This window comes from Lycorma delicatula, chromosome 3 (genome assembly GCF_047948215.1).
Source record: "Lycorma delicatula isolate Av1 chromosome 3, ASM4794821v1, whole genome shotgun sequence".
Classification (NCBI taxonomy): domain Eukaryota; kingdom Metazoa; phylum Arthropoda; class Insecta; order Hemiptera; family Fulgoridae; genus Lycorma; species Lycorma delicatula.
Window position 1 is genome coordinate 197,053,370 of NC_134457.1, and position 21,939 is coordinate 197,075,308.

The window sequence follows — 21,939 nt, forward strand, 5'->3', positions numbered from 1 at the left end:
ATATGTTTATTATATAATGCAAAAATTGACAAACTCTAATAACTGAAATTGCACAACATCTGTTCAGAAATTAATTGAACTTTATTTTTTTAATCTTTATTATTAATTTTACAAGGGGTCCTTGTCCCCTTCAAAGTAGAAGTTCTGCTATTCACACACTTTTCCCTGCATTATTTCCACTTCACGAAGCACTGCTGGATAGCTTCAATTGAAATGGCCTTTAATGTCCATAACGAATTTGCTTTAATGTCATCAATAGTCTAAAAACAGCATCCTTTCATCACTGATTTTATTTTTGGAAATAAGAAAAAATCACAAGGAGACAGGTCTGACAAGTAGGGAGGCTGAGGGAGGATAGTCATCAGATTTTTGGCTCAAAACTGATGAATTGACAAAGCCGAACCATTGTCATGATGAAGGAACCATGAGCTGTCTTGCCACAATCGTGGTCTCTTTTTGCAGATTTTTTCGCGCAACAGTTGTAAAATGCCTTGATAGAAAACACAATTCAAAATGCACAATTCCATTAAAATTGAAAAAAACAGCATCACTTTGACATTGGATCGAGACTGGTGTGCTTTCTAGTGGCGTGGAGATCCTTTGCCAATCTATTGAGATGACTGAACTTTTGTCTCAATGTCTTAGCTGTAAACCCAGCTTTTTTCTCCCATTATCATCCTTTGCATGAATGTTTCATCATCATCAGCTTGTTCAAGAAGTTGTAGACAAATGTCCACTACATGTTCTTTCTGCTGTTCAGTCATCAAACGAGGAACAAACTTTGCTGCAACTGAATACGTGTTCATTTTTTCAGTCAAAATGTCATAGCATGATCCAACTGAGATACTGACCTCTTCTGCAAATTCTCTGAAAGTCAATCAATGATTTGAATGTACCAGATCGTTGACTTTCTGAATGTTGATGTCATCAATTGGGGTGGAAGGCCTTCCTGGTCGAATGTCATCTTAGATTGACTGACGACCACTTTTAAATCATGGAAACCATTCGCAACATTGCGTATGATGCACAGTATCATCTCCATAAGTTTGTTTCAAAAGCTGAAATGTTTTGTGAAAGTTTTCTCCAGTTTCATGCAAAATTTTATGTTGTATCTTTGTTCTCGAAAATCGCACATTACAAAAATCGCTATTAATACTTAAACACATGCACTCAAATAACAATAAAATGAAAACTAAACGAGATATCAGCAATCCAAGAACATGTGGTTGGATATGTGCAACACAAAGTTGCCAACCACATGTTACTAAATATCTCTATTGGTGCGTAATTAAAAATATTCAGTTATTTTCTGAACAAACCTCATAATCTTATTTATTTTTATTTTGTAATGTTTTCATTAACTCACATTTTTTATCAACAATTATTAAAAATATATTATAGCATTATTAAATATATATTGATACATAAATGTCTAATTACTCTTATATCTTATTCTTTGCTGTACTTATTTATTTATTATTCTAACAATATCACTACTTCTTGATTAGAAATTCTGTGGTAATTAAAATCACAACTATTTATATAAGTGCAATTTTTTATTACAGGCAGACTATAATGTAAGATTCAAACATCAAGAATCACAGTTCTTATAAAGAACTAAACTCTTGTTTCTAAAAATTTAGTAACAATTGCTTATTAACTTAAAGATGCCAAACTGTTAGACCTTTTTTATTAATTCTGAACAAAATAAAATAATATAAAAATATAAACATTTAAAAAAAATTTAACAGATACAAATAAATATGTTTAATTATTAAACTACATTTGTGAATAATTTTATAAAGAAAATCGTACCGAAATCAATTTAATTTGAATTCTTGAACTTGGTTATGATTTTAAATTATAATTCATTATTATTTTTTTTTAATTTTATTTTTTGTGCTGAACCAGTAACAGTATCTGAAACATTGTTCTCAGATGAAACACTGTTCTCAGTTGCCTACTGAACACATCCGTTGAAGATTTTAACCATACTGACATGTTTTACTTTTGAATTAAACTATCATGTCAAATCATTTCATCAACATCAATATTTTTTCCAAACCCATTTTGTATTTTTTTAATGATTTCATTGTTTGATTTAATCTAACATTTATGTTCTGATTTGATTTGATTACTGAAAGACAGATAAAAATGATCCAAAATCTGATTATATTACCATTTAACTTTCTGACAACTTAGCAACAATAATAATAAAAATTAAAAAAACAGATTAAATGCAATATATTACATAATTTTTTCTTCGAAATCTAACTCAAACCTTGAAAAAATACTGTATACTACAAATTTCCTTCTAATTGTTTGAATTTTTGACCTTTGTTGTCAAATAAATATTTAGATATAAACACACACACACACACACAAACACACACACACACACACATATATATATATATATATATATATATATATATATATATATATATATATGTATATATATATATATATATATATATATATATATATGTATATATATACATACACACACATGACAATTGTGAAACAAATTCAGGTGTACAGACATATAAAGTCAATTTTATTTACTGTAGGCAGTACTTATTTTTTAGGAGTTGACTTCTTCTTTCTGTTTTCATATTTTTATACACACCAACAAAAAAAAACCATTTATGTGCGTTAAGTATGATCTCAAAATTTCAATTTTAAGTAAAATATCATATTCCATTAGATCAGAGGTTAGGATTTCTAGTTAAAATGATAAACATTTTTACTTGCAATCAGATATTTTACAAAATTTAACCTTAAGAGTACAGTTTTTCAAAAATTGAAATATATGAAGCAACTATAAAATGACAATGGGTGAAAATATTTTTTACAAAGTGAAAACTTCTGGGTACAAATTCAACATATAGTGTTGGCTTTAAGGGTAGTTGAAAGCTGAAAAATTGATTTGCTGCTGTTCAAGGACGCTAAAAATGAGTAAATCACTAAAAATCAAAGAATAAAAATGTCCATAAATACAGTGGAGGAGGTTTTTCTTCTTATAAAGAAAAACATAAATGTAAGAAAATAATTAAAAGTATAATTAATAATCCAATACCTGCTATTATTTGCAGTATCTGCCATAAGAAAATCTTCAGGATCGCTTTCATAAGGTGGTTCATCATACCAGTGCTGTCCTAGTCGCTGCATTTCATCATCATACATATATGTATCATCACCAACACCACGACCTAGTTGAAGAAGACCTTGCCTAATGTCTCTTAAAATCTGTAACAAAACAACAGTAAACATTATAATCATAAAAACAGACATAAGTGTATGTAAATTAAAAAAAAAACAACAATTAACTGCAAATGAAGCAATATAGAAACCAAGACAAAAAATTTATTTTAAATAATAAATATTAATATTAATGAAAATTACACAACTATAACATTTTCTCTTCAGTTAAATTATAATACATGCTTCTAAACTTTTACAATCATAAGTTTTCCTTTACAGTTTAATTAAATCAAGATCACACTCTGTGGAAATACAATGAAGATACTGTATAGTAAAACTTTACATTATACTTTGTAATTAACAACTTACATTTAAGACCATAAGTTTACCAATTTAGTTCAAAATTATACAATAAAAAATGAAATAATGTTATAAGTGTGAAATGACAATAGTAGGAAAATATTGATAACAAATCTTATTTTTGTTTTACAGAAAAAAACACTATTATTGAAGTTATCACAGACAAGATTAAAATAAAAAAATAAAAAAATGGAAATAAATTGCATAACTTTCCTGGCTATTGAAATCAAGTTATGAAATTCATTTTTGAATAATCATTATTCATTTAAGGTCAATTTGTATCTTTATTATAAAATAATCCCTTTTTATTGAAAAACATTAACCAAATTTATTTATTCTTGTTACATCTTATGAATACATTTAAAATATCAACCAAAACTGTTCAATAGTTTCAGTTATTTCTTCATTAATATTAAAAAAAAAGAAAAAAATATTAATCATAATAAATTTTAATGTTATTGACTTATTTATTTTTTATTAAACATAAAATCGCTTGTTTGATTACATTTAAATATTTTAATTTTAGTTTTTGAAACCAAGATGCTCAATGAAATAAGGTAAAAACCAAAATTTTTAATATTAATATATTAGCAACACAATTTTGAAAAATAATTTTCAACTATCTGAAGATTTGGGGACACTTGCAGCAGTGTGTTTTTTATAATTAAAATATTCAGTAAAATTGATTTTAAATAAATTAAAATAGCTTTTTTCATTTTTTTTTAATTTTGAAGCTTCCCATCAGAGAAGAAGTATTAAGTAATTTTAGTGACTTTATTGTTTAACAAAATATGTTTTGAGAATTAAAAGTCTGAAATTGCAAAACAAGTTTTTTTTCACTTTAGGAACTCTTATATTCAAAGGGAACCCTTCAGGTAAAATCATATTTTATGAAAATAATCCCTAAGTAGTGATAAATTTAAAAAAGACCTTCTTAATATTGTTTAAAAAATACTATGAGACAATCATAATTCTAAACAAAGATGTAATTTTGTATGAAGGAAGTGAACATTTTTAGCTAATTTATTTTTCAAGAAATATAAGGGTAAGGCTATCAAAAAATTAAAATTTTCACATTTTAAAAGCAATGGGTAACTTCTGAATGGATTTAAATTTAAAATAAATCTTTAAAAGTTAAAAATATACTTTTTGTTACCCATAACAGACCACAGACCACAGACCACTGGAATGGAATCAGTAAATAATTTTTATTTACCCATTCCATTTTTATTTAGCCATAAGTCCTATTGAAATAGAAAATATAGGGGCAAAAAACTCCCTGACTGCCATTAACTCCTATTCTGGAGCAATATATAGTTCAAAAAAATATATATATAAAATAATTTTTTTGGGAGGGGAGTGAAAATTATAGAGATTTTTGGTCATTTTAGATCCTGATAAAAAAACTTCAACTTTTGTAAGAAAAAGTGTCCCGGTAAAAATTTGAAATTTTATTTTAAAAAAACACTCCCACCCCTTTTTCTAGTTTTTTATAAAACTTAGTTCATTCTTTCCCTCGAAGGTAGCACCTGTCTATAAAATTTTAAGAGAACCGGTCAACAGCATCCAGTTAAAAGATCAAAGACAGGCCAACATACAAACATACGTACAACAAAAGTTCGTCTGAAAAAAAATTAACTTTTTTGGCTTGGAAGCACAGGATAAAAATATTTTTTGCAGATTATTTACAATTTATTTAAATCTATTTTTTTATAATTTTTTAATGTCTCCTTAAGGCACAAATCTTAAAAATACCAATTTTTTAGAATTTTTTTACCAATCTGTATACTTCCTATTATAGCTACAGCTTGTATAGCAGCATATATTGCAATAGCCGGTAAAATAAAAAGTAAAAGAATTTTAGTGAACATAAATTTGAGAAAATTTTCCTTTTTAAATGCCTTTTAGGCATTAATTCTACCTTTATAAATGGGATTCTTAATAAACCATCAAAAGATCATGATTTTTTAAACACTAAATTAAAATTTTTAAACTAATTTTTATTTTGGTATTATGAAGAATGAAAAAAAATTTAATATATTTTTAATCTAGTTATGAATTTTTCAATATCTTATATGTAAGAAATCATAATGATTTTTAAATTCATATTATTTCAATTCCAAATAAAAAAATTATGTTTACATGTTATATACTTAATTATAAAACATGAAAAAAAAGTAATTTTTCTATTGAGAATTGAGCACCACTCTCAAATAAAACATAAAAAAACTGTTTAATAAGGTACCTGAAATATTAAAATTAAATTATTAATGATCAAAAGAAAAGAAGTCGTAAATAAATTTCAATTAATAACCCACTATATATATTTACATGTGCAGTGAATTGTTACTTTTAATTTATGAAAAAGTAACAATTTAAAAGGCTAATGCCTTTTACCAACAAAATTTTAAGCGTAATTTTAGTGAGCTGTCAGCTTTCACATCGTCATCAGATGATATAGAAAAAAAGTCATCAAAAAATTTAACATAAAATAATAATATTTTAAGTTAATAAATCTTACCTTATTTTAATAAATTTATTATTACATTTAATTACATCTTTTGTTTAATTATGATTTTTATTATTTATTTATTTTCTGAAAAAAGAAACATGTCAATAACAAATGATATTCCTTAATGATAAATGAATTTTTTTTGTGAAAGAAATATCAAACTTTGTTTGAAATTTGAATCCAGAACCTTCTGGATGGTAGGCAGACTACTCGACCATTCCACTAAAACAGCTCATTCCATGGCTTATATAATTTTAATATCACATTAAACTTTTATAAACAAATCATGTTTTTGTTTTGTCTTACAAGAATTAATTTGTGTTAATATTAATTTATGAAAATAATATTATAAATTACTGTAACAGTTTTGTCTGATGGAAGTAGTAAATGCTTTACTCATAAATTTTTACTACTAGAGGGATAGATAAATATTTTACTCTTTTCCTTTTATACCGGAAAGACAAGAATAATTTAATTCAAAATGTTTTATCTCATCTATGCAATTCTGTGTTTGAGGGTTCTAGTTTTTAGAGGGTGACCAGGTAAGTCAAAGTAGCACTGAAACTAATTATAAATTTTACTTTACATACATGTAAATTTTAAAAATTTCATTTATACTACTTAATTTCATTGTATTTTACCGTGAGGAATTTTATGATTTCATTTCAGTAAAGTGAAGAATTTATGACCTACTAATATCATCTTCATTATAATTCATAGTAAATTTTAGTTATGAATAAATTTATTAATGCACTTAGCGTTGCAGTACGGAATTGATATGGAATTTTCTATCCATGAATTAATTCTTCTGTAATAACATTCATACCTTTCTTTTTAACAATAAAATTTTGATGTTTCTAAAGGATAGAATATTAAAAAATAAATAAAAATAAAGTAATAAATGACATAATTACAACATTTTAATTTTGAATATTTATTATATTTTACTTAATGATCCAATAGTTATTTACAAATTAATTTTCAATTGCAAACATATTAACAGACTAAAAAAAAAATACGATTATGTACATTGACATATTTTTCTTTTTTTTATATATGCTCAAGCCTTATGATTCACTAAATAGACCACCTTGTATGATTTATTTTTTTTAAATTTTGTAGAGGAAATTTCTTTTTGTGATACTATTGTAAGTTTTATCCAGGTAATTTAAGTGGAAGATTTTTTCATTTGTTTGTAATCATAATTGCTAATTATTACATTTGTATAGTGTAATCTACACTATTATATGAAGATGAAGAGGGTTTTTGTATTTTGGGATAAACAAAAAAAAACTACTTAATTAATCCCAACCAAATGTTTACCTATGTTTCTTGGCATAACTGAAAAGGTTTTTGGATATATTTCATCTCAAAAAAAGAAAGAAAGAAAAACTATATATATATATATATATATATAGATGTAGTAGTGCAGGTTTGCTGGTTGAAGCACAACCTTTAATGAATTGTGAACTGTGAATCTCTATCACTGTATGGCCTGGGTTTGAAATGAATTATTCAAATCAATCGAATGAATAATAATATTACAAAAATAATACAATTAAATCAATGTTAATAAAATCTATATTTATAATATTATATAAAGAAGAGGGTTTTTGTTTGTTTGGGAAAAACAACAAACTACTTGCTCAATCGCAACCAAATTATTACCCATATTTGTTGGCATAATTGAGAAGGTTTTTAAATACATTTCATCACTATAAATCTCAAAGAATCAACCAATAAATTGCTTTTGAATTTTCAGGATACATTCATATTATACCATGGATGGTTTTAAGCCACTGACCAAGCCCCTAGTTCCCTAGAAGGGTGAAATATTAAAAATATTCATTATTTCTTCATCCTCAAGGAGGGTAAGTTTTAGATTAAAGATATTAATTAAAGAAAAAAATATTAATACTTTTACTTCATTATTATAGTTCTGCCTCTGTGGGAAAGAAATAAGTTATGAATTTTTTTGTCATCAAAGTTGTGTGTACTTAAGTTAACATAGTTACCAACTACTATTCTGTCTTTTATAATTTAGTTTCTTTTTCAGGTTTCTGTAAAGCCTGAATACTTCAACTGTTATTGAAGCATTATTCTCACAATCATGAGGATAACGAACAGTGTGGGGATCCAGGGGATGGAGCCCTCTGGGTAGATGGTAATGGTGAGTGAATTCTACAGCACTGGGGTAGGCTTCATGGCCTCAGGAGGCCCCAAGGAGCCCCTGAGTTGGTTCAGGGTTCACCTAGGCTGACTTGGGTCCTGAGGGTCCAGGTTCTGGTTAGACAGACCAGTAGTTATAAATATAAATTTTTTTTTTTTTGAATGAGCAAAGACATCATTAGATGGTCATTAGCCTGGTGGAAATTGGTAGCGTATGAAAAGATGCCATGCCTAACCGGGATTCAAACCTGGGACCTCCACATGAAATGGTGAGATGCTACCGATTATACTGCTTTAATTGATTATACTTGTTATAATTTGTGCTATCTTTAAAAAAAATATACATTTGAACAATAATTGAAACTTTTTTTTTGTTAGGTTTTCAAAGTATTATTCTAGTCAGTTATGTTTTTTGAAAATTTAATTTTCATTTTAAAAGAAATGAATATATTAGCTTGAGTCAAAAATAAGAAAATAATTTTAAAAGTAACTTACACAAATTGAATGAGAATTCATAAATTAATTATTTAGTACAAAATACAATCAAAGTTATGAAAATAACAAACCAGATATATTATATAAACTAACAATATAAATATTAAAGTAAGTTATGTATTAAAATAATAAAATTTTCATTGTTTATAGAGAAGAATCTTATAATAATGTGTATATTTTACTAAACGAACGAACAAACAATGTTTTTCCTCTTAGATTTCTCTAACAAGCTTATACACTTGGAATCCCAACTAGAACTTAAATCAACTCTTCCACCATTTACATTTCATCATGCCCATCGACTCACCCTGTTGACACAAACAAGAACTAATCAATTCATGAGTAAATTTCAATTATTTTACATAGACCCGTTACAGTGTAAAAAGAATATAAAAGTATTTTTAACCAATCAATAATAATTTAAAAAATGAAATACTAATTACAAATAATATCAATAAAAGAATTAATAACTGGACAATTAAAAAAAAATAAGAGTAGTTATTAAGGTAGTTGTTACAACTACCTTATAGAAAGGCATGCCATAACCATAGTGTTTGAAGGTGATCTAATATTCACAAGGGATTCACGAACATAGAAGAGCCATTTTCAAGAATAACAAGCATCCATACCAGGCAATTTACAAGAAAATGAGAAGAGAAGTAATTTCCAATTGTCTTTGTGACTGAAGTCACAAAGAGAGTCGTCATGCATACTGATGCACAATAGAATGCCCAACAGAATGAAAACACAGATGAAATTCAACCCTAAAAATAATCTGCTCACCAAAGGGAATGGCAATATTGTGAACATCATTAATCTCAGAGAAGAAATAAACAGTGGCACTGAGGGGTGCCTCTTGTACCTCTGATGTTTTATATGTATCATAGCAATAAGAAAGAAGGGTAGAGATTGCAAAGGAAATTAATGTATTGTAGTAACTTATGATAAGAAGCAATGAATTATATATATTGCCTCCATTCATTAGGGGAGACTATAATTACAGAAGGCTTTAATTTTTATAAAATTATAGGCTTAATTGTTATTATTCATGTCCCACCTGCTGTTTGTTACATGGATTTCTAATGTCATCTGGAGGTGCTCTAATATGTCCCATAGATAACTACCATATACAAAGGTACATCAGATTCTCCTTGGTTGTGTACTTTATTCAGCATCATAAAGCAACACAGTATATACACTACTTCAAGAAGGGAAAAACACAACCATGTTATTTATATAAAAATCTTATGAATCAAAATAATGTCCTCTGTTACAAAAAGTTTCACCAACAATGCTCAACCAAAAAAATTTAATAAATGCAGAAAAATATAATTTTTCTTTAACTGCTTTAAAAATAAATAAAACCACTTAGGACTACAATAATATTCTAATTATTATATTTAAATAAAATACAAACCCATTATAAGCTGAATAAAACAGCCACTACAATATTTGAACCATTGTTTTATAAAATTAAAAAATTAATTTCTCAAAAATAGTTCCAACAATTTTGAAAAAATGTTAATGCGTTATTGATTTGTAAAACAATCCCATACTTTTCATATTTTTATACACCTTCAAATAAATTCCTGAAACTCTGAGAAATAAATATTTACTAACAATTGTTTAAATTATTTACTAACAAATAAATAAAAATATAATTAAAAATTATATTTTTAATGTAAATCCTAAGCGTCTAATTTTTCAAAAACATCAAACGGCAGTGAAAAATTTGAATATGTATTTTATATTGCTGAATAGTAAATTTTGGAATACATTTAAATCAATTTTCACTTTAAAAAAGCTTTACTACTTTGATTATCATTTTTAAATTATTGAGCAGAGAGATTGTACACTGATAATATTTCAAGTTCTTACAATAAGTTATAATAAAAGTAAAAAATATAATATAAAAAAAACACACACACAGAGCACAAATACCTTGAAGGTACAAAATTATTTAAAAGTCAATATTATAAAAATGATAATACAACATCCACAAACTTAAAAAAACTTTTTAAAGCTTTTTGAACCACTTCTAACAGGTGTTTCAAAAAGGATACAGCCCCTTTGTTTGACGATGTGAATTTATTACAAAAATATTACTGTTAATAAAATACTTACACAATAATATTCAAATTACCTTTAATAACTTTACAATAAATGTTTAAAATGATTTCCTGTGATCGCAATGGAGTTTTATACACGCTTCATAACATTTACAGCTACTTTTTGCAGTGTTTACTCAGTAATGTTTGAAACTTTCAATGTTAGCGTTCAATTTTCAAGTGTAAGAGGAATGTTTTTAAAAACTATACTTTTTAAATACCCCCAAACGAAAAAGTCTGCTTGTGTAAAATCTGAGGATCTTGGAGGCCACAACCCTTTTGATATCTAACGATGGCCAAATATCCTGTAATACATCCGGCATTTTATTAGGAGTATGACACTTTGCGTTATCCTGCTCGAACCAAGATTCTTGCTCATGTAAATCTAACATGGCAATAAATTGTTTGATTAAGTTGCGATAAACCACACCATCTACAGATCTGTAAAAAAAAGCCCTATTACACGATGCCGGGAGATCACACACCAAATGCCAATTTTCCATGCGTGTAATGGTCGTTTATGAAATCGGTGCTCCACATTTGGCAGTTTTGGCTGTTAATCGAGCCATCCAAATGAAACCAAACCTTGTCGCTGAAATAAAAACAATTCAAAATTTCAATACCGTTGTCATCAACAAGAGAACGAAACCGACGACAATACTGTAAACGTTTTCTGTGGTCTATTTTTTTCAGTTCTTGAACGATATCGATGTGATAAGCATTGAAATTTTTAAGTAGCCCTGAAAGCTGTAGATAGTGAGAGGCTGGCCTGTGAATATAAATTTCTGAGCGATTTTCAGGGTGAGCGAGTCAAACGTTCTTTCACACCCTACAGAACTTCTACTGTTAACAGTGATGGTCGACCTGTGCTTTTCCGGTCATGTACGCTCCCAATCTCACGAAATTTACTAAGCAAACGCGACATTGTCGACATATTAGAAACTGAAGAATTGAGAAATTTTATTCGAACTTGTTTTTCAGTACTTTGTAAGATTTATACGCGCAATAAGTCTCAACAATAAACACACGTTCGTCCTTGCAAAACGACATAGTTAACACTATAGAGACGAATTTATACTGGTATAGCACTGGTTGACAAGAAGAAAATTTGTATTGTTAACAATATTTATATTTTTAAACAAGGACCATCCTTTTTTACGGAAAGATATCAAAGGCATTAGACATTATATATATATATATACTCTCTAAAAATAAGCTGGTGCGTGGGTTTGTCTGTCTGATGTTTGTACTCACATTTTTATTTTAGCTGCTACTGGCACAGGGCGGATTACGTGTGCGCCGGGTAGCTGCGAGAAGCTCACGACCGATTCATTCGTTTGAATGATTTATACTTCTCGAAAGATTCATTCGTTCGAACGATTTATGCTTCTTCATACGAACGATTTATCTAAAATTATATTTGTGTTTTGGGGTAAAAAAAAGGAAAACATTGGGGTTAGAGCCGTGTTAAAAAACCACAGCCAAAAATGTTCAGGATTTTGAAGCTTTCCGTTGTAAAAATATTTGTTATTGTGTGAACGTTATTTAGTTACAGTTGGCAAAAACATTTAAAAAAATCATATGTAATGAAACATAAACCAAGTAACAGTTTCGCCATAGACCCACCTTTTTTTCTAGTATATATAAAACGATTAAGGAACGAAACCCTATTCATGTACTAAAGCGACTACACCGCTTTTAAAAGATTCTCTCTTTCCCTTTCTCTCAAGCGTTCTCTTTCTTAACATTTTTGATTTATCAGATCTAATGAAGCAGTAAATTAATTATTTCATTATACGAATTTGTTCCTCGTTTTTCATTTCGGTAAATTAGTTTCAAGAAAACATTTTTAGTTTCAAATTGAATATACATCGTGTGTTATTTTTTGTTTGTTTGTTAGTTTGCTAATTTAAACAAATTTTAGTTTGTTTTTTTTTTATTTAACCTTTGGGACCACCATTAGGTATTGGTGCAGAGGATGAGATGATAGCGTGTGTGAAAATGCCATGCCTGACCGGGATTCAAACCCGAGACCTCCAGATGAAAGGCCGAGACTACTACTCACGCCACGGAAGCCGGCCATATTTTTTCTATTAAAGTAAGTTATAATAACTGTGTGTAAATGATGGACTGGAAATGAGGACCGACCATTAGTATCATCGTTTGTCAGTACAGTAAAAAATAAAACAATCAATTCAATTTCTTTTCTCACTCTCTCTTTAATAATCTCTTTTTGCTAATCTCTCAGCTTTGCAACATAATAAATGATAACATCAACAGGCTTCTATGTAATACATACTCGGCATATACATACATATATATAACAGAATTAAATAAATATATGAAATAAAACATGCAAATTAAATTTTAAGTGCAAATTAAGTCCATTTTTATTTATGTAAAAAATTTATGGAGAAATTTGGATTTTTATGATAGGTCAGCCTGGATTGAAGATAAAAGTTAATTTTTGAGTTGAGGTAAGCAAAGAACTCATCTCTGAGGGACCATAAAGCGGTTCCATCAAACAGTAAAAAAAAAAAATAAAGATATATTTACAGCTCTTTCCTTCCCTATGTCCCCTAAAGCATTTTCTTCATTACTAACCTTATGTAAATTGTCTTGAATTTAGTGAAAGGGAGTAGAATCCAGGGAGAAAGAAAAAGTATGAGAAAGATGAGAGGGGGTAAGAAAGGAAGAAGACAAACTAAATTAGACTACTTTAAAAATTATATAGCCGGTTCCGGAAACAAGGGGAAATAACACACCTTCATATTCATAAAATATTAATAAAAATGAAACAGCTTACAAGTTTGCTGATAAAAAATAAGTAAAATGTCCTATTTCCGACAGTAAACTGTTCCCATTTACGTACAAGAATTATAATTATTGTTAGTTTCTTTTTCTTAGCTATTTTATAATAGCCTATAAAAATGAAATATTGTTCTGAAAAAGTAAATAAAAGACATTAATTTTAATTAATTGTAAATATTGAACAGTAAATCAAATTTGTATTCTGTACAATAATTAAAAGCAAGGCGAAACAGAAAAATATAATTTTAGTTTAAAATCAGTTAATTTAGTTATCATTATCATTAATTCAGTTTTGTAGAATAGCTGATTTACTTTTCAACTCGGGTCTTTTAGTCACTGTACTTTCTTTTGAAAAAGAACTCTGCGAGATGCCCGTGCAAGTGGTGCTTACAATTTCCGTACCGAGGAACGTTTGAACGCACTTCTCGCCACGTACGCTCGATTGCCTGTGCATGAGCTCCGTGTCCAGATGTGTGAAATTATACTTGTGGTTCAACTTAAAATGTTGGTAGCTCTCGTGTTCCAAACAATTATATGTCTTCCAGCAATCGCTAACAATTATTGTACCGGGAAGAATATTCTTTTGTATGATAGGCAATAAGGTGGCGTGTCCACGTGCTGCAACAGGAACCAATAATACTGCTTTTGTTTTTCGTTCAATGCAACCCAACCATTAATAGTTCTTCCTCTGTTATATTTTCTCTTTCCTAATTTAGCTTCGTCGATTTCGACGATTTTGTTAAGTTCTTAGTACGGATTTGAACAAAACAATTGCAAAAAAAAACTTAAAGGAAATAGTTAGACTAGTCGACAACTGCATAGGAACTTATGTTTAATTCATTACACAACTCTTGACGCGGTGGTTTTAATAAACACCAAAATAGAGAAAAGCGAAGAATTGTTTGTAAAGGAAGTTTTTCTTTCTCAAACCATGTACCGCTATACTGGAAACAGACGTATCACACTGCTTTTTAATTTTTTTCTTATGTTTGTCTATTGTTTCAACACATTTTTTACATCCAAAAATGTGATTTTCATTATATAACCACATGTTGGTGTTGCTCACAGGACATTTCTTAGTTTTAAGTAATGCCCCACAATCATAGAAAAATTTACGAACATTATCAATCAAACGATTGCGAAAGTTCAATGTCGGTAATTATGGTTAATTCACAGTTATTGCAAACACGCCACGGTACTTCCGAACAGCTAGCCATATCTCAGCGCACTACAATAATATCGCAGCAAACGACCTTTGAACGCTTTATCAGCTATGAAGTCTGCACAGATGAAGACTACTTCCGACGACTACTATATGTTTTTCGGTTTTGTACTAGTTCGATTGTCCATCATATTCCAAAATAAGAGACATTTAACTTGAGAAAGTTCAGGCTCACAATTACCAAATTTTGGATGGTCTAGATCAGAGGTTCCCAAACTTATTTTTTTCATAGACCACTTTCAAAATTTTGCTGGTTCCGGTGGACCCCCTGCAGCTACATTTCTACCATATTTCCAGACGACGGAAAATGTGAAGATTAGATCTAACTATGGAAATTTGCGTTACGGCTGAGTTCCACGAACTAACAGCTTCCGAAAAAAAGTGAGAACTGATTGGTTAATTTTTGATTGACTGTGCTGTGAGTGGATGTCTAAAAAGTAAAGTTGGCCGATCAAAAAAAAACTTCCATCCAACTTTACATTTTTGACATCTACTCACAGCAAAAGAAAGCAATCAATTCTCACTTATTTTATTTAGAAAACGTCCCATTCAGAGTGGTAAAAAGCAAAAGAAATATAGTTGCATTTATTTTTGTGTTGCATTTATTCAAATATGTAATCATTACACTATTAATTATTATTGTTATCATATTGCAATGTAATATAATAAAATTGTCGTAATATAATTAAAATTAAACATTAATAACGTAATGTAACTTCTACAATGACAATCACAAAATAGTTACAATTTTAATGGAAGGGATGTACTTGATGGATTGACAGCAAATTATCAATATTTGGCTTCAGTTTTGTAAGGAATAAGCGCAAATCTCCTCGCGCAAATTGCGCGGGGAGATTGCGCAAATTGTGATATTGAATCTGCTCCTTTTTTTTTAAAAAAGGTTTGTAACGACGCTGAAACTTTTTTCGACAAGATATGACGAGGGAAACGCTATCAAACAGGCGTTGCGAACGGCGGCGGCGGCGCTTTGCAAGTCTAGACACGTTCGTTGTACTGAATATGGAATATGCAAGTTTTTACAAGTAACAGTCGCTGAGCCTCTCAAAACATTATCTGCCTAGATTGATACGCAAAATCAAGCCAACATTTTAGTTCTTCACTATCGAAACCAGATGAATTTTCGTGGACCCCCGCTTACGAACTGTGAACCCCCATTTTTTTGTCACGCCAACGTAGACCCCCGTCGAGTCTCCCGTGGACCCCTGGGGGTCCACCTGGACCACTTTGGGAATCAATCTAGATTGATATGTGGAACAGTGATTTTTGTCTACTGAAGAGAAGAATTTAAAACTGCAAGCGGACGTTTTGTTTTGATGTTATTTTGTTTTAGAAAGCGCGATGATGGTAACTCCCCCTAAAATTTATTTCCTTTTTTAATATCAGTATCGTTTTGTTAAAAACAGTTTTTTTTACATTATAACAATTTTTGTTTTTTGAGCGGAAGAAATATCTGCGAGAGTCTTACCGTACGGTTTACAATTTCATTGTAATTTTTTTGGTTGTGTATACTCGTATACACGAAAGGTCCCCTTTTAAAGTTTTTACAAACGACTCTAGATGTCGCTATTGAGATGTGACACTACTGTTGTAAAATCTGACTTTTTGTATCATTACAACAGCGGCAGCTCAGAAATTGGCCAAGCAGTTTGTTTACAGTGAGCGTTTCACAAAATCTTCACAAATTTTGTGAAAAAAATGGAAATTTCACATGAAGGTTTTCTTGAATGATTTTTTACTATTTTAGTAAGGGTCTAACTCAACAATAATGCCTCGAATCGCTTCGTTGAACTTTTGGAAATGAATCACCATCAGAAAAGACTATTTACAATCAGTTGCAGAATTTCGTCGTGACCGTGCTTCCGTCGACGATAAACTTCGTGAAGGTTGACCAAAATCGATTGTTGTTGAAAAAACAACGATGCTGTGCGCAACATGATTAAACAGGATCAGCATGTAACTTACCGTGAGATAGAGGCATCTTAGGCATATCGAAGATTACAGTAAATTAGATTTTGCGTGAACACTTAGCTGCGTAAAAGAACTGTTCCCGATCCATTCCGCACAATTTGACCGAAGTTCAAAAACAGGCTCGTGTCAATCGCTGTAAGGAATTTTTTTTTGTTTCATTGTTTTTGTAAAACTTAAAAGGCAGCCTTCGTATACATCGAGTTGAGGGGCCTGACGATTTATCTAGGTAGAACAACTTTCTGCTAAACATTCTCTAGTTTTCAAATTTTCTCTATCTTTATATTCATCATTCACTTTTAATCTTTTTATTCTTTCCTTGGCCTTAACGTTTTCTTCCTCTTTATATTTATCATCTCCTCTTAATTCTTTTATTCTTCCCTTGTTCTTAACATTTTCTTCCACTTCAAATTCATCTTCTTGTTTTTTGAAATATATTTCTTCATGTTATCTTTCTTTTTCCTGTATGATTGTATCTTTTTAATTTTTTATTATTCTCCAAATAATCCAATAATAAAAAGTGAATATTTTAAACCGTTAGGAAATTAAAATTTTTAACCAGTATACAGAAGTTCAATAAACGGAATAGTATAATCATTATTAACTTTTGTTTATTCGACATACCTAAAATCTGAAACTGTTAATCACCAACTCACAAAGATATGAATAATAATGATTTAGTAATAGGAGTAATAAAAATTCTACTCTATCCTAATATTTCATGTAACATCGTTGGATTAATAATTGTATAAATATTTGATGTTAATAAAAACTAATATTTCAGCAATTGTGTAACTGTCCACTTTATTAAAGAACAGGAGTATCGTATCCCACTTTCAAATGAAATAAGTTTAAATGAACTGCACCAAAAATGTGTATATGTAATTTAATCGGCATACAAGGAAGTCATATGGTGTCCAAGTCAGATTTTTTTAATTTTAATTTCCTAAGTAAATTAAAATAATAAAACTTTTTTGAATTCATATTTTTTTTATTCTTCAATTAATAATTTGGTATAAAAAAAATTTTACCGAATATAAGACACTACTAGAACCGCTGAAAGAAATGAACCTAAACATTTCTATACCCGGATTAAGTCCTGGATCAATTTTTTCCTCCAGCGAAGATAATTTAATCCACATTCAATAAAACCAATTCAGCATATCTGTTAATTAGTTCGATAGCTATTGACGTACAAATGCAACGTACTGAAATAGAATTCATGTTGCAAAACGTGACTATGCTTCGCAAAATTAAAAAAAAAAAAGAATAAAACGTATAACATTTGTATTTATTTATAAAGTGCGTAATTAAATCAACAAAAAATAAAATAATAAATAAAAGTTTACAAGGCTGTATAAGCACATAAATAAAAACAAAACACTAATTTAATTAATGACATTCAGTAATTAAATACGAATATAACATCGTGAAAGGCGATAGAAAAAATAAACAAATGTTAAATAAAAAATAAAAAAATACTAGAAAATTAATTAATTAAACAAATAAAATTAAAATTGCAAAAATTCTAATTTTAATTACAGATAACCAATGAATTTTATTAATTTAAATTAAATATAATATTTTAAATAAAAATTATTTCACCAACGATTTGAACGAACAATTAGAATAAATTAAAAATTTGAACACAACAATAAATTTATTTAAAATATTCAATAAAAAACAAAAATTTTTTTCAAAAACATACTTAATTTTCCTTTTTATATTTTTCTTAGGTTAGCAGCAAATTAAAAAGAAACTACAAGCAGCTTACTTATTAATATTTACCTTGGTTCCATCTTCAAGATTTAAAATTAAAAAACAAAAAAATATTATGTATATATATATATATATATATATATACGTGAGTTTTTTTTCGGCTTCATTTTTAAAAATTACTTAAATTTTTTTTAATTTATTCAAAATATGATGAATATCGCTATATAAAAAAAAAAAAACTGCAACTAATAAAAAAAGTAGTTCGCTAGAAAATTAAAAACGAGAAATCTGCATATTTATAAAAAGAAGAAAATGCATTTGCAAAGAAACGACGTAAAGAGACTATTAGTGAGCGTGACCTAAGACCATCTGGAATGCGTAAATATATGTATTACTTTTTAATTATATTTTTTTTTACTTCCTGGAAAATATATTTCGAATATTAGGCTGTAATATTACGCAGTATAAACGGAATAATATCAATAAAAAAGTGAAATATCTCCAACTGTTTATGAAAACATTTTATTTAAAAACTTTTCTACTTAAGTTACGCGGAAGAAATTTACAACGGGAAAATCAAAGTAAAAAAAAATAAAATTACTGAAACGAATCCGTCTTAAGAAGGTTCAAACTTTGAACGTAAACAGAAATTAATATTACAATTGTTAATCAACATTATCGTGAATACAGTTTAGGGAAAATAGTTTTTTAAATTTTAGCCAATTTATTAAAAAGTTTGTTTTTTAACTATAATAATTTTACATTAACTAATTTCGTTGATAAGAGTACTTAAGGACTGTCGTTTTATCATCTCATTAAGGTTTTAAAAAATATAAACAAAGAAATAGACATAATAAATGCAAATAACTGTAATACTCTGACCACAAAACACAGAATGAAGGAACATTTCATTTATTACTATATACTTCGCAACTGTTATATTGGTAAAGAGGAGGAAAGACATCGGATGAAGATGGATGCTAATTGAATAATCTGATAACAAAAATATTATTCAAGTTTTTTAGGGCTGTACGGAACAAACTTAAGCAAAAAATGATAAATCAATTTTCGGAAAAGGCATTTAAAAGTTAAAGCACAGTTATTAAGGCTTTGATGGTATGTTCTTTTATTTAATATTTTTTAAAAACAGTTTTTTTTTCAAATTATTTTCAATAATAAAATTCTGATGTGTTCATTGTTGAATAGAAGGCCGTGGAATGTTATTATTAAAAAATTTGTGAATGGTAGTGACACAATTAATTTATAACAATAGGAAAAAAATAATAAAACATTAAAAAAAAATTAACTCGGTAAAACAACTACTAAACAATCGGCTAAACTGTTTTACAACCATACAGCGTTAACAATCGACATATTTCACAAATGACCATGTACATAGGAAAAACGTTGATTCAGCAATGCCTATAAAAGAGAAAACGTGCTTCATTAAAAACAAAAGAAAAGGTAAAAATAAAATAAAAAATCAAAAAAAAAAGATTAACAAAAGAAAATTTTATGTAACATATAAATAACGATTACGTAAGTTAAACAGAAAGTGCATGAAATAATGTAGCGATAAAATGATACGGTAATTAACAAATATAATTACAGAACTTAATACAAAATAATTTAAATTAAAAATGGAATTTAAATTTTAATATAATAGTTAGATATATCCATGAATATAAAATATATCCACATTTACGTTTTAGAGAAATAATATAATTTAAAAGGGCGAATGGAATGCCTTATCAACGAGTTGTTTCATGAATAGTGAATAGGCCTAGGGTACTCTGGCGGGGGCAGTTCATTGTCTCAGGATAAATTCTCTTTCCATTTTTAATGAGTAATGTCGCTCTTGGGCGTTGTTACTCGGAGTCATGTTTGGTTTGGCGAGTCAACGAAGAAGTTTAATATATATATATATATATATATATATATACATATATATAAATATATAAAGCTGTAACTGTAAATTACTAGAAAATTCTACTTTAGTATATATCTTTTACAATACATGCGGGTATTAATAATACACGCCTATGTAAATACTTTCTTTCTATAAATAAAAAGTATAATTCGTGAATTTATTAAAAGAAAAGGTTTAAAGAAATCAACGTACGAAAATGAAGTTGAAACATTTTTTTTTTGCTTAAATTATTTCACGCAGTAAATAACTGCAACAATACTAGACGAATTTACTATTAAAAAATAAAAATAATAATTTTAATAATTAAGTCATTAAAGTAATTTAATAAAATTTCTCCACTAAGAAATTAATATAATACATTATTATAAAAGAAATCCATCGATACCTAGTGAATTAAAAATCGTTAACAATATTTTGCTAATTCTAAATTCTTTATTTCCAAACTTTCTTTCTTTCTTTTTCTGTTTATCCTCCGGAACCACCTTAAGGTATTACTTCAGAGGATGAATGTAAATGAAGTGTCTTGTACAGTCTCAGATCGACCATTCCATTCCTGAGATGTGTGGTTAATTGTAACTCAACCACCAAAGAACACCGTTATCCACGATGCAGTATTCAAATCCGTATAAAAGTAACTGGCTATACTAGGATTTGAACCGTAGAACTCTCGACTTCGAAATCGGCTGACGAGTTCACCATTAGACCAACCCGGTGGGTTATTTCCAATCTACGTACGTATAACATGTCGAAGGCATGTTATACGTAGGTAGATTGGGCAGCTACTTGTAAGATTTACTAAGCAAAAATCCTCCACAATCGGCTAATGACTTTTCAATTAAAATATTAATTTGAAAAGTATTGGAATTAACCAGAAAATAAACTATGACATAAAATTTAAGTAGTGGTAAGTAGTTTAGTCCAGTAATGCATATGTATACATAAAAGCTGACAACACAGTTTGTAGGACATTCCCATCACTTGGCTTTTTTCCTGATGCACGGCTTATACAAAAATACTGGTATAACTTAATTTAAAATATTTATAATTTTATTTAAATATAATATTTTTTGTTTATTTAATTCAATGATTCTAACTAAAGCGCGCGCATACCGTATTTCATTCTCATATTTATATAACAACAAATATTTGACATATTTTATACAGTATTATATGCGGCTCAATAAATGATACAAAAAGAAACCACTTTATTCCTCACGTTTCTTAGTATGCTTGAAATTAATTTTTATTCCTGGAAATAGTATGCTGCTTTTTGGAGTGAATGCTTTGTCATATCAGGTAACCTGAATTGTAGATGATAAGGACAAAAAAGTATAACTATATATATATACACATAGGACTCCGAGAATATGAATTCCGGAAAATGAAGGAATGTATATATATATATATATTCCTTTATACATAT

At 28.5% G+C, this 21,939-nt stretch overlaps 1 protein-coding gene across 1 annotated transcript in view; it reads right to left on the minus strand.

Annotated features, from left to right (window-relative positions):
- Window positions 1-21,939, minus strand: part of LOC142321280 (uncharacterized) — a 305,947-nt gene that overhangs the window by 28,025 nt on the left and 255,983 nt on the right. The window contains exon 8 of the mRNA XM_075359277.1: window positions 3,080-3,249. Coding sequence (XP_075215392.1) covers window positions 3,080-3,249 — 170 coding nt within the window. The remainder of the gene's footprint in view (window positions 1-3,079; window positions 3,250-21,939) is intronic.